The sequence below is a fragment of the Bufo bufo genome, chromosome 5 (genome assembly GCF_905171765.1).
Source record: "Bufo bufo chromosome 5, aBufBuf1.1, whole genome shotgun sequence".
Lineage (NCBI taxonomy): Eukaryota > Metazoa > Chordata > Amphibia > Anura > Bufonidae > Bufo > Bufo bufo.
In genome coordinates this window covers 137,626,477-137,639,152 of record NC_053393.1, presented here as the reverse complement: position 1 = coordinate 137,639,152, position 12,676 = coordinate 137,626,477, and the positions used below count along the sequence as shown (strand labels likewise).

The 12,676-nt window shown below is 38.4% G+C and overlaps 1 protein-coding gene across 1 annotated transcript in view; it reads left to right on the top strand.

Annotated features, from left to right (window-relative positions):
• Nucleotides 1-4,570: 4,570 nt before the first annotated feature.
• The window catches only part of SNTG1 (syntrophin gamma 1), a gene marked incomplete at its 3' end in the record, with an annotated part of 293,950 nt that continues 285,844 nt past the window's right edge, over nt 4,571-12,676 (top strand). Inside the window, exons 1-2 of the mRNA XM_040433887.1 lie at nt 4,571-4,633; nt 5,364-5,498. Of these exons, the coding sequence (XP_040289821.1) occupies nt 4,571-4,633; nt 5,364-5,498 (198 nt within the window). The remainder of the gene's footprint in view (nt 4,634-5,363; nt 5,499-12,676) is intronic.

The following is a 12,676-nucleotide window of genomic DNA, read 5'->3' as shown; positions in this document are numbered from 1 at the left end:
TTTGGGTACATATGATTTTTTGATCATTCATTATAACACTTTATGGGGCAAGGTGACCAAAAAATTGGTTGTTTTAGCACAGTTTCTATTTATTTATTTTTACAGCGTTCACCTGAGGGGTTCAGTCAAGTGACATTTTTATAGAGCAGATTGTTACGGACGTGGCGATACCTAATATGTATACTTTTTCTCATTTATTAAAGTTTTACACAATAATAGCATTTTTGAAACAAAAAAATTATGTTTTAATGTGTCCATGTTCTGAGAGCTATAGTTTTTTTATTTTTTGAGAGATTTTCTTATGTAGGGGCTCATTTTTTGCGGGATGAGGTGACGGTTTTATTGGTACTATTTTGTGGGACATACGCATTTTTGATCACTTGGTGTTGCACCTTTTGTGATGCAAGGTGACAAAAATTGCTTGTTTTGACACAGTTTTTTTTTTTTTTTTTTTTACGGTGTTCACCCGAGGGGTTAGGTCATGTGATATTTTTATAGAGCTGGTTTTTACGGACGCGGCAATACCTAATATGTATACTTTTTTTTATTTGTTTCACTTTAACACAATAATAGCATTTTTGAAACCAAAAAAATTATGTTTTAGTGTCTCCATGTTCTAAGAGCTATAGTTTTTTTATTTTTTGAGAGATTTTCTTATGTAGGGGCTCATTTTTTGCGGGATGAGGTGACGGTTTTATTGGTACTATTTTGTGGGACATACGCGTTTTTGATCACTTGGTGTTGCACCTTTTGTGATGCAAGGTGACAAAAATTGCTTGTTTTGACACAGTTTTTTTTTTTTTTTTTTACGGTGTTCACCCGAGGGGTTAGGTCATGTGATATTTTTATAGAGCTGGTTTTTACGGACGCGGCAATACCAAATATGTCTATTTTATTTTATTTTTTCTATTTTTAATTTTTTTTTTTATTCCTAACTTGGGAACTTTTTTTTTTTTTACATGTGAAACTTTATTTTATTTTATTTTTTCAACCCTTTATTTTTTTTATTTTTTTTTTACACTTTTCGTCCCCCATAAGGTCATACAAGACCTCTGGGGGACATTTACTTCACTTTTTTTTTTTTTTTTACACTGTTGATTTCTCCTGTAACTGGGGCTGACATAGTAGCCCCAGTTACAGGACAAATGCACCCCTATAGAGGCTGTACAGCAGCAATCCAGCGCTGTACAGCCTCAGTGCAGGGCTGATCGAGGTCTCTGAGAGACCTCACACAGCCCCTGCACACTCCGGTCACGGCGGCCACATGACCGCCGGGCCGGAACAGGAAGCGCACAGCGCTTCCTGCTCTGCAGACACAGCGCTCGGTGAGCGCTGTGTCTGCAGCGATCGTGAAGGCAGGGACACCTGGGAACTGTCCCTGCCTTGTCTTAGGGTTGCCCTGCTGTCACTGACAGCGGGCAACCCGATCAGCAGCTGCACGATTAGCGTGCAGCTGCTATTTCTGACAGGACGTTTTAAAACGTGCTGTCAGAAATAGACGTCCACCCATAGGACGTTTATAGTCTATGGGCGGACGTGAGGCGGTTAAATACTTTTCAAATATATATGTTAATGTAATCACAACATCAGAATGAAGTTCATATAAAAATAAAATAAAGATTAGAACTAAGCTCAGCACATAAGAACAGAACCAAGATAACATATACAACACCAGAAACAAGCTCACTGCATAAATCCAGTAGAGACAAAAACCTTAAAATCAAGTTGACTCTAATATATGGGTTTGTATCATGTGAAATAACAGCTCCCTGTGTGACCAAAACAATGCAAGGATACATTGGAAATGATTTCCCAAATAAGAATGGTAAAACAATGAGAATGACATTCAGTGGCTTACAGATGGCATCCTCTTTAATTGGAGTAATTTTCTACTCTTTTCTCTTAACTCTGTCCGAAACTGCCAAGACAACTTCTCTTGGACATGATTTGTCTTTTAACAGTTTGCCATCCAGATTTCTTTGCTTTATCACTTTTTCAAATTCTTAACCCCTAAACTAAAGAAAACTACAAAAACTTCCAAATGGAACAGCCCCTAAATATAATAGTGTCACACTCTGTGCCCCCTAAATATAACACTGCTGCACGTTACAGTCTCAGAAATAGTGCCATAGTGCTCCTTAATATGTGATACACACTGTACCCTCTGTTTATAATAATGACATACACTGTACCCTATATATGAGTGCCATATATTGTACATCTGAAAACAGTGCTATGCACTGTACTACCAAATAAAAGATAAGTGCCCTGCAAAATACACCCTGAAAGATAAGTGTCCAACATAGTGCCCCCTGAAAGATGGTTGCCCAACAAAGTCCCTCTAAAAGATAAATGCCCAGCATAGTACCCCAAAATAAAGATGGCTTCTATACTACCCCTGAAATATAATGGTCCCACATAATATCACCTAAAAGATAACTGCTCCACATTATGTCCCAGAAAAATAAGTTCCATGCATAAGGCCCATGAAAGGTAATAGTGCCAATGTGAAAATGAGTAAGCAAAAAAAACAAAAAATTATGTTTTTGTGTCTGTTTTCAGTGCTAGTATTTAGCTATGCATGCCAGCTATGACTACTGTTGAACAAAACAGGTGGTGAACTGACTATATCACAGAAAGGTGCCGACTGGCAGGGCAGGGAGGTCTAGCAGCATTTGACTTAATTTGACATACTCACCTCGCCTGTGCCCTAATGATGTGATTACTATTGAAAACCGGGTAGAGTCAGATTAAAATTCCACTTTTTCCATACATGGAGTTGAGGAAGACTTTGCATTATGCCTAAGCAACCTCATTGCTCTGAACCTAAACTTTGTTAGGCTGTGATTTATGAAAACATTATATTATTCTTTAAAATGTAAAAGGTTCCCTTTTGGTTTTGTTCTTGTAAGACACATCCATCACCCAAAATGTATTGTCATATGCACAATAAGTTCTTGTCCTATCATGTCTAATGGCCACTTAACTGGTAAGGGGCATGGAGGGTCTTAGTTATGAAGAAAGATTAAAAGAATTGGATTTATTTAGTCTTGAGAAGAAGCATCTAAGGGGGGACATGATTAACCTATACAAATATATAAATGGGCCGTACAAAAAATACGGTGAAAAACTGTTCCACGTAAAATGCCCTCAAAAGACAAGGGGGCACTGCCTCTGACTGTTGTCTCCCTCTCAAAAGTTCTCCTGAATTAAACCTGAAGTAATTCTGATTCTAATAAATCAGAATTTTCTGAAAAACTTGGGTCTAATTTTGATTTAATTCATCTCTAATCTGATGAGTCTTGTCTACTGTAAATTATACTTATTTGTTGGCTTAATTTATGCTGTAAATTTGCCCACATGCTATGAAAATATGTCCAAATACACTAACATTCTTTCTCCAAATTGTGCTTTGCTCCAAAATTTTGTCTCTGAGCCAAAAATGTATTGCAGTGTGCCAAAATTCCATTAAATATGTTAGACAATTTCTAAATTGGTTTTAATCTGCATCACTTTTGTGCACCAGAATTGTAGATTTCAGCTTCATAAATGTATCGAAAAGGTAGACAAAAGCTGGACAGGATATGTAGGGAATGTTGCAAAAAATCATTATTTTTGGAGCATCTGAACAATAAATATGTCTAAAATGATGTGCACCAATATTTTGGTGCAGACAGTGCCAAGAAAGTGGTGCATTTATCATAGTAAATGTCAATGTGCTGTTCACATATATTGACACCATGGTAAAGTCTTTTTTGATAGCAAGGATGGGACATGTCAATGTAATGACAGGTTGCTGGATGTAAGTACAAGAAGCGTATGTGTTAGGTTGAGAAAAATATGTTAAAATGTTAGAAAAAAAAGATTCTGTTCTGATATTCTTCTTGACAAGGGGCTGGCGAGAAATACATAAAAATACATTGCTCTCAATGAAATAACCGCTTGCACACGTTGGTACCAGGAAAGACAAATGTTTGATGGAGAGAAAATAGACCATTGTCAAGCTTTCTTCCATCCTACACTGACATCTGTCTCTGTTAGATCCTCATTGCACAGGCACTATGTTTAGAGAGATAAATTAACTTTATGAGAATAGCCAACTTCTGTTTATTCTCCTGTCAAAACAGAACTGAGCAGTGACAGAAAATGACCATGTGTCTTGATCCTTATACACTTACAAAGTTTCTTCTGTGAATTTAGAACCCAATATGGACACCAGGGGATAGATATTATAGGCAACCAAAGCCAAGAACCTGTGTTTGCAGGTGATAATATTTGTATCTGCTCATGACTTAGCTGCATATAAAATGAATGCTGTAAATTGTTTTATTAACATTGTATCTATAATATTTTGTAACATTATATTTAAACTGCAGCTTCAATTAATTAGCATTGTCGCCTTGTAGTGTCGGGGTACTGGATTTGAATTCAACCATCTGCAAAAAGTTTATACGTTCTCCCAGTGTTTGCATAGGTCTCCTCTGGGTGCCAACTTGTTCCATCCCTTTTCTTTTAGAATGGTGAAAATCTCTACAGGTTTCCTTTATGTAAGAAAGAAGTGGTTGGGGAAATGGCCCAAGGGTCATTTAAAGCACGTGGAAAATTAAATAAACACCCAGCCCTTCTGTCTTGGGTATCAAAACCCAGCACTATAATAAAGGATTCAATTTAAAGGGGTTTTCCAAGATTTTCCTACCTAGGTCATCACTATCTGATCGGTGGGGGTCCAAGGACTCCCGCTGATCAGTTGTTTGGGAAGGCCACAGTGAGTGCCACTGCCTTTTCCCTGGTTTTCCCAAGCCGAGTGATAAGACGTTAATGTGTCATGTGGCCTAGGAACAGCTAAGCCCCGTTAAAGTGAATGGGGCCGAGGGCAGTACCAAGCACAGCTGCTATACAATGTACAACGCTGTGCTTGGTAAGCTGCAAAATGGCAGCAGCGCTGCTGCCTTCTCGACACAACTGATTGGCAGGGGATTCGAATGTCAATACCCCACTGATCACATACTGATGACCTAGCGTGAGGATAGGTCATCAGTAAAAAAAATCCTGGAAAAACCCTTTTAATCTCTGCTAAGGGTTCCTTTCCTTGAAGGTATGCTACTGAGTATGAATACATTTTATGAAAAGCATTGCAGAATATCAAGATGCTATATCAAATAAACATTCAAATAATCATAATTTAATGGTTTTCCTGCTTATGTGTTAAGAATGTACTGCACATATTCATTTTTTATTTTTACTGGGTGTTTTATTTTTACTATCACATCATACATGCAAATTACTAAAGCCATTATCTGAAAATGGATCTTTATTAAGACTCTCTTTGTAGTCTAAAAATATTTTCTTTTACCTATTTGAAGGCAAAGACAGGAAATTGTTTGCTGCAAGATGGTAGTCAAGAGCCTTTCAAAGTTCGACTCCACTTAGCCAAAGACATATTGATGATTCAAGAACAGGATGTCATTTGTGTGTCTGGTGAACCTTTCTACTCTGGAGTAAGTAAATAACTTTGAGAATCACATTTATTCATTAGCAAATATTATTTTTTATAATTGCCTCTACCAATCATACTGACTTGAGTTTAGTTTTTAGATAGCTTTATTACGAACAGCATAACAAATGTATAATGACTGCACCATCTGTGTTCAGTTCCACTGTAACACCTGTGGCCTATGGTTTTAACTGACAGTGTAAAGAGTTAGCACTAATCTCTTATGACTAGATATGTCTAAATTTCAGCCAATTGCTGTATGCCTTTTTGGAAAAGTTTCATTTTGATGTTTTACTTTAAGGGAGTTCAACACTATGTCAAATAAAACCCAATACATTTTGAAAAATATATATGATTAATGGTTTGTTTATATATAATTGCATGTCGGCGCATACAGTGAGGAACAGAAGCATTTGAACACAAGAAATCATGGAGGGGTCTGAAATTCATATTGTAGGTGCATTCCCACTCTGAGAGACAGAATAAATAAATAAAATTCAAGAAATCACATTGTATGATTTTTAAAGAATTTATTTGTCTTGCACTGCTGAACATAAGTTTTTGAACACCTGAGAAACAGCAAGAATTCTGGCTCTCAAAGACCTGTAACTGTGCCTTTAAAAAGTCTACTTCTACTCCACTCAATAATCTAACTTAGTAGCACCTGTCTGAGCTCTTTAAAGACACCTGTCCACCCCACAGTCCGTCAGACACCAACTACTACCATGGGCAAGACCAAACAGCTGTCAAAAGACACTAGAGACAAATTTGTGGACCTCCACAAGGCTGGAAAGGGCTACGGGGCAATTTCCATGCAGCTTGGTGAAAATAGATCAACTGTTGGAGCAATTGTTAGAAAATAGAAGAACCTAAAGATGACTGTCAGTCTCCCTCGGACTGGGGCTCCATGCAAGATCTCAACTCGTGGGGTATCACTGATGATAAGAAAGGTGAGAAATCAGCCCAGAACTACAAGGGAGGAGCTGGTCAATGACATGAAGAGAGCTGGGACCACAGTTTCAAAGGTCACTGTGGGTAGAACACTATGCAGTCATGGTTTCAAATCATGCATTGCACGGAAGGTTCCCCTGTTCAATTCATCACATGTCCAGGCCCGTCTGAAGTTTGCCAATGACCATCTGGATGATCCAGAGGAGGCATGGGAGAAAGTAATGTGATCAGATAAGACCAAAGTAGAACTTTTTGGTCTAAACTTCACTCATCGTGTTTGGAGAAAAAAGCATAAGTTGCATCCCAAGAACAGCATCCCTACTGTAAAGCATGGGGGTAGTAACATCATGCTTTGGCATGCTTTTCTGCAAAGGGGACAAGACGACTGCACTGTATTAAGGAGAGGATGAATGGGACCATTTATTGTGAGATTTTGAGCAACAACCTCCTTCCCTTAGTCAGAGCATTAAAGATGGGTCGTGGCTGGGTCTTCCAACATGACAACGACCCGAAGCACACAGCCAGGATAACCAAGGAGTGGCTCTGTAAGAAGCATATCAAGGTTCTGGAGTGGCCTAGCCAGTCTCCAGACCTAAATCCAATAGAACATCTTTGGAGGGAGCTTAAACTCTGTGTTGCTCAGCGACAGCCCCGAAACCTGACAGATCTAGAGGAGATCTGTGTGGAGGAGTGGGCCAAAATCCCTGTTGCAGTGTGTGCAAACCTGGTCAGGAACTACAGGAAACGTTTGACCTCTGTAATTGCAAACAAAGCCTTCTGTACCAAATATAAACACTGATTTTCTCAGGTGTTCAAATACTTATGTTCCACAGTGCAAGACAAATAAATACTTTAAAAATCATACAATGTGATTTCAAGATTTTTTTTTTTGTTTTTGTTTTGTCTCTCAGAGTTGGAATGCACCTGCAATGTGAATTTCAGACCCTTCCATGATTTCTAAATGGGAGAACTTGAAAAATCGCAGGGTGTTCAAATACCTTACTGTATATAGCTAAAGATGTTTCCTGGCAAATTGATATTTGATATAGCGAATTACAATAGAAGAAGTATAACTATAGATTATTGCATTAATTGATAGGAATTTATCGTGAAAATAATTTTGTTTTTATCATAGCACATTTCCTTTGAGACACTTAATAGGTTCTTAGAATGTGCACATGCAGGGTGTGGCCTGATGTCCATGAAGACAGATGTGCAAGTTCTGTGACTGGCTAGTTAGGGACCTCTTCCATCAACACTATCCTACCATCCTTTTTCCCTGCAAACAAAAATCTATGGTGCCCAGCAGCCATCGTTCTCTGCTGTTGATCATTCTCCTCCCCAGCAACATGTTCAGGGGTTTCCTATGCACCCAGTCTCCCTCCCCCAGGGGCATCAGTTGCCTCCCAGAGATCACTCCAGCTTACAAGCTGTACTCTCCTCATTGGCAGCTACCACTAATCTACTTGGCCCTCTTCTTTGTCCATAAGATGGTCTGCATCCTCCTCAGTCTCTTCAGATGACTCTGACCCTATTCCAGATGGCTGGTTGTCTCTTATTAAATAACTGTCTATTAAAGATGACTTTTGTCTCCTTACCTCTGAAGGTAAAAGGTGGGCAGGGCTGAAATTGCCCTCTTAATGCAATATGTTAAACACTTTGGAGAATTTTTATAATGAGGCCAGATCTGTCATCCACCACTTTCAAGACATTGCAGCTTCTCAGGCAGCCACTAGAAATTACCTTCAGTGATATGTTGAATACTTAGACAACAGACACTACAATAGAGGGTTTAAAGACCCGAAACTGATCCTCCAATCATTAATTCTGTCTTGGGCTCTTTTCCCCATGACTCTCATCAAAATGGACAGGGCTCGGCTGAAGTAAATCTCTAAGTCTAGATGGCTTTACTTACCTCGACTACAAAACAAGAGGGATATACTTACCACCCAAATACTCCAATGAGCCCCCACACAGCTCAGTAGATATAACTATAAAAAAGTTATAAAAGTTAGAATATGGTGATGTAAGTTTAAATTTATTTTTACACTATTTCGACATTAAAAACCTTTACATATTGGGTATCTTTGTAATCATGCTGACCCAGAGAATAAAGGGCATGGGTAAGTTTTGCAACAAACGGAACACTGTGCGAACAAAACTTGTAAAACGTTGAAGGAATAGCGTTTTTTTTTTTTCAATTCAATCACATTTGGATTTTTTTTACCGGTTTGCACTACATTGTATACCATAATTAATGATGTTATTAGAAAGTACAACATGTTATGCAAAAAATAAGCCCTCATACAGCTATGTGAACTAAATTATAAAAAAGTTAAGGCTCAAGGGAGATGGGGAATAAAAATAAAAATGCAAAAACAACCTAAGGGTTAAATAGTGCATAATTATATAATAAAAGTACTCAAATGACAGTCATAAGTAAAACAGATCAGTAGCTGCTTTCCGATGCTTTTCAGGTAGCGACAGTATATATTTTTTTCTGATGTGCTCGGACTGAAAATACAGTAAAAAAACAAGTGTAAACAACAGTAACTGTGATGAAAATATGTAGACAGAGCACTGCAAGGCTGAGTATAAAAACTGTGAAAAACAATGATTTTAGTAAGTATAGCACCATAATAATTTTTCTTGCATAGTGGGAGGTATGCTTTAATGAATTCTTATGACAAGCAAACAACAAATCTACTTTGGGTGCATTTTATTTTAACTAGAACATATTTCACTTTCTAATTTTATCCTAGCAACATTTTAAGTTAACACTTTCTCTGCCATGTCCTTTTAAAATATGACTATTTACTGCAGACAGACTGTTTCTAAGTACTAAGTGGCATTCAGCTATGCCATCTCTCTGAACTTTCCATTTGCTTCCAAGCCTTTTCAATTTCCTTCAGCTTGACACCTCTACCTCTCAAGGCATTTTAGATAGTTTTCAGCTAAATGCAAAGGTCACTTCACTTTTATCATCCTTCATCTTTGATCCTTTTAACACTGATAAACAGCTTGTCAATTTAAATTCAGGTTCTGAATCCAATATACAGATTTGTATTGTTTTCTTGATTATTATATGGCATATAACTCAGTTAATAGCATTAGCAAGTGGTCATATAACCATCCTCTTGCATACTTTCTAAGAGACCCTAACCCATTTTTTTTTATACAAAATGGTCCCTTTTATCTTAAAATAGCAAATTCATACATTTGTTTTATATATCTCTTAAGAGATCAAAGCTGTTGCAGTTCTACAAATTCCCTCTTTCTTTCACATAGCCATGAACTTAAATGATAAAATTCTTGCAGCTCCCAGCCTCCACTAGGGGGAGCATTGGAACTTACAACTAAAGGAGAAAGTGTAAAGGGTGAAGTGGAATAATTTTGTTTTGAGATAGTAAAAAAGGGAGATACGTTTAGTACTACTTAATGTGCATATCAGGCTATGGTTGAATGAATATGCCCTCAGATAGTTGCCTACTTAGGCATTTCTCGTGGAGCTTCCTCTTATCTATTTATGCCCCTGTTATTGCTGCCTAGCTTTGCCCACATTCACAATAAGTTAAAGGCTGTTTTCTACTATGAAACCCAAATGCAGGAAGCTGCCATGGAAACCTGATCATCGCAGGCTTCAAGCACTCTGAACATACTGGGATAACATGATCTGTGTTCTCCCAGCAATCCTTTGTGTATACAGATCACTGCTAATTATGATCTGATGGCTAATAGCCATTAGATCACCATTATTTTTGATTTGCGTACATGGAATGTTATCTCTACTTCTTCCAGACAAATAAAAAAGTGAAAAAAATAAAAGTAAAAGTAAATCATAAAAAACTAAAACTAAATAAAGAAAAAAAAAATTGATTATAAAAAAGAAAGTATGAAATCCAAAAATAATATACTGCATGCAAATTTGTAACCCTATGGGTTTATACTTCATTCTAGTGACCTTCAGTATTGGTATTGAGATCAGTAGGTGGCCCATGAATTTCCCATTTTCCCAAAAAATCCAACTGGTCTTCTGTTCTTGTTCCTTATTTATTAAAGGATGGATTCACCAATAGCATTGTGTGAACTATTGGACCACTTCCAGAAGTTTAGTAATCCCTCGCCTTTCTATGCCTACAGCAACTCCACTTCTTGATCTTCTAACGGGATACTATGACCATCAAAAAACTTAAAGGGGATTTCCAGGTGGCCAAAAATATATTTGAAAAATGGCCAGAATGGGTTAAAAATAACAAAAATAAGCATTACTTAAACTTACGCACCTCAAATCTTTGCTGCTCTCCACCTTCTGGTTGCACCTCAACACACCAATAATAACTGGAAATGCCAGTATTTGACTGAGCAGGCATGTTCAGTGATTTCCTTCCTGTCTAGCCAGAAAGTGAACAGCAGCAGGGACAAGAGCAATGGTGGAATGTCTGGAGATTGGTGAGGGTTGATAATGCTTCTTTTTTATTCTTAACCCATTCTGGTTCTTTTTTTTTTATCTCCACCAGAAAACCCCTAAAAAATATTTTCTAATGGTTTTAGTGGTTAACCTGAAATCTGTTTTCAAATTAATATTTTAACTCTTTAACCCCTTAAGGACATACTGTAGGACGTACCGGTATGCCCTATTTCCCGAGTCCTTAAGGACACAGGACGTACCGGTACGTCCTGACTTAAAATCGGAATTTCGGCACCGCGGGGGTTAATCGGAACGGGATGCCGGTTTGCTGCGCTTTTTGCAGTTTCTGATCCCCGCGGGCCCTGACCGCGGGGATCAGAAACTTGAGAGTGCATAAAATCAATATTTTTCACCCCCCCTGCACCCCTGCACGATTTGATGCCGGCGGGTGGTGCGGGGGGGGGGGTGTCGCAGGCGGTGGGGGCGTTGCGGGAGGCGGGCGGTGTGGCAGGCGGGATCGCGATCCCCCGCCCGCCTCCCCATGAACGATCGTTGGCTTCTAGTGGTTATACCAGGGTGCCAGCACATTGCTGGCACCCTGGTATAAACGGCTGACATCTGTGCAGATGTCAGCCGTTTAACCCTTTCCATACCGCGGTCCGTACGGACCGCTGTATGGAAAAAGTTAACTGTCATCGGTCAGGGAGCTCCCTCCCTCTCCATCGGGGGGCTGCTGTGCCTTTGCAGCCCCCCGATGGAGAGGGAGAGAGCCCCCCGACAGCCCCCCTCAGCCCTGTGCTTACCCTTCCCCATCTGCGAAGTTGTGGCAGACGGGGAAGGTTCCCATGGCAACAGGACGCCTGCTCAGGCGTCCTGCTGTCTATGGTGCTGAACAGATCTGTGCTAAAAGCAGAGATCTGTTCAGACAAAGTGTAAGTAAAATACAGTGCAGAGCCCTATATATGGTTCTGTACTGTATTATACAGACATCAGACCCACTGGATCTTCAAGAACCAAGTGGGTCTGGGTCAAAAAAAGTAAAAAAAAGTGAAAAAAGTTAAAAAACATTTATCACTGAATAAAAATTAAAAAAATAAAATAAAGTACACATATTAGGTATCGTCGCGTCCGTAACGACCTGATATATAAAACGGTCATGTTACTTTCCCCGCATGGTGAACGCCATAAAAATAAAAAAATAAAAACTATGAGAAAATTGAAATTTTGCCCACCTTACTTCCCAAAAAAGGTAATAAAAGTGATCAAAAAAGTCGCATGTACGCCAAAATAGTACTAATCAAACCGTCATCTCATCCCGCAAAAAATGAGACCCTACTCAAGATAATCGCCCAAAAACTGAAAAAACTATGGCTCTTAGACTATGGAAACACTAAAACATGATTTTTTTTGTTTCAAAAATGAAATCATTGTGTAAAACTTACATAAATAAAAATAAAGTATACATATTAGGTATCGCCGCGTCCGTATCGACCGGCTCTATAAAAATATCACATGACCTAACCCCTCAGATGACCACCGTAAAAAAAAAAAAAAAAAAAAAGTGTAAAAAAAGCAATTTTTTGCCATCTTACGTCACTAAAAGTGTAATAGCAAGCGATCAAAAAGTCATATGCACCCCAAAATAGTGCCAATCAAACCGTCATCTCATCCCGCAAAAAATGAGACCCTACTCAAGATAATCGCCCAAAAACTGAAAAAACTATGGCTCTTAGACTATGGAGACACTAAAACATTTTTTTGGTTTTAAAAAGGAAGTTATTGTATAAAACTTACATAAATAAAAAAAATTGTATACATATTAG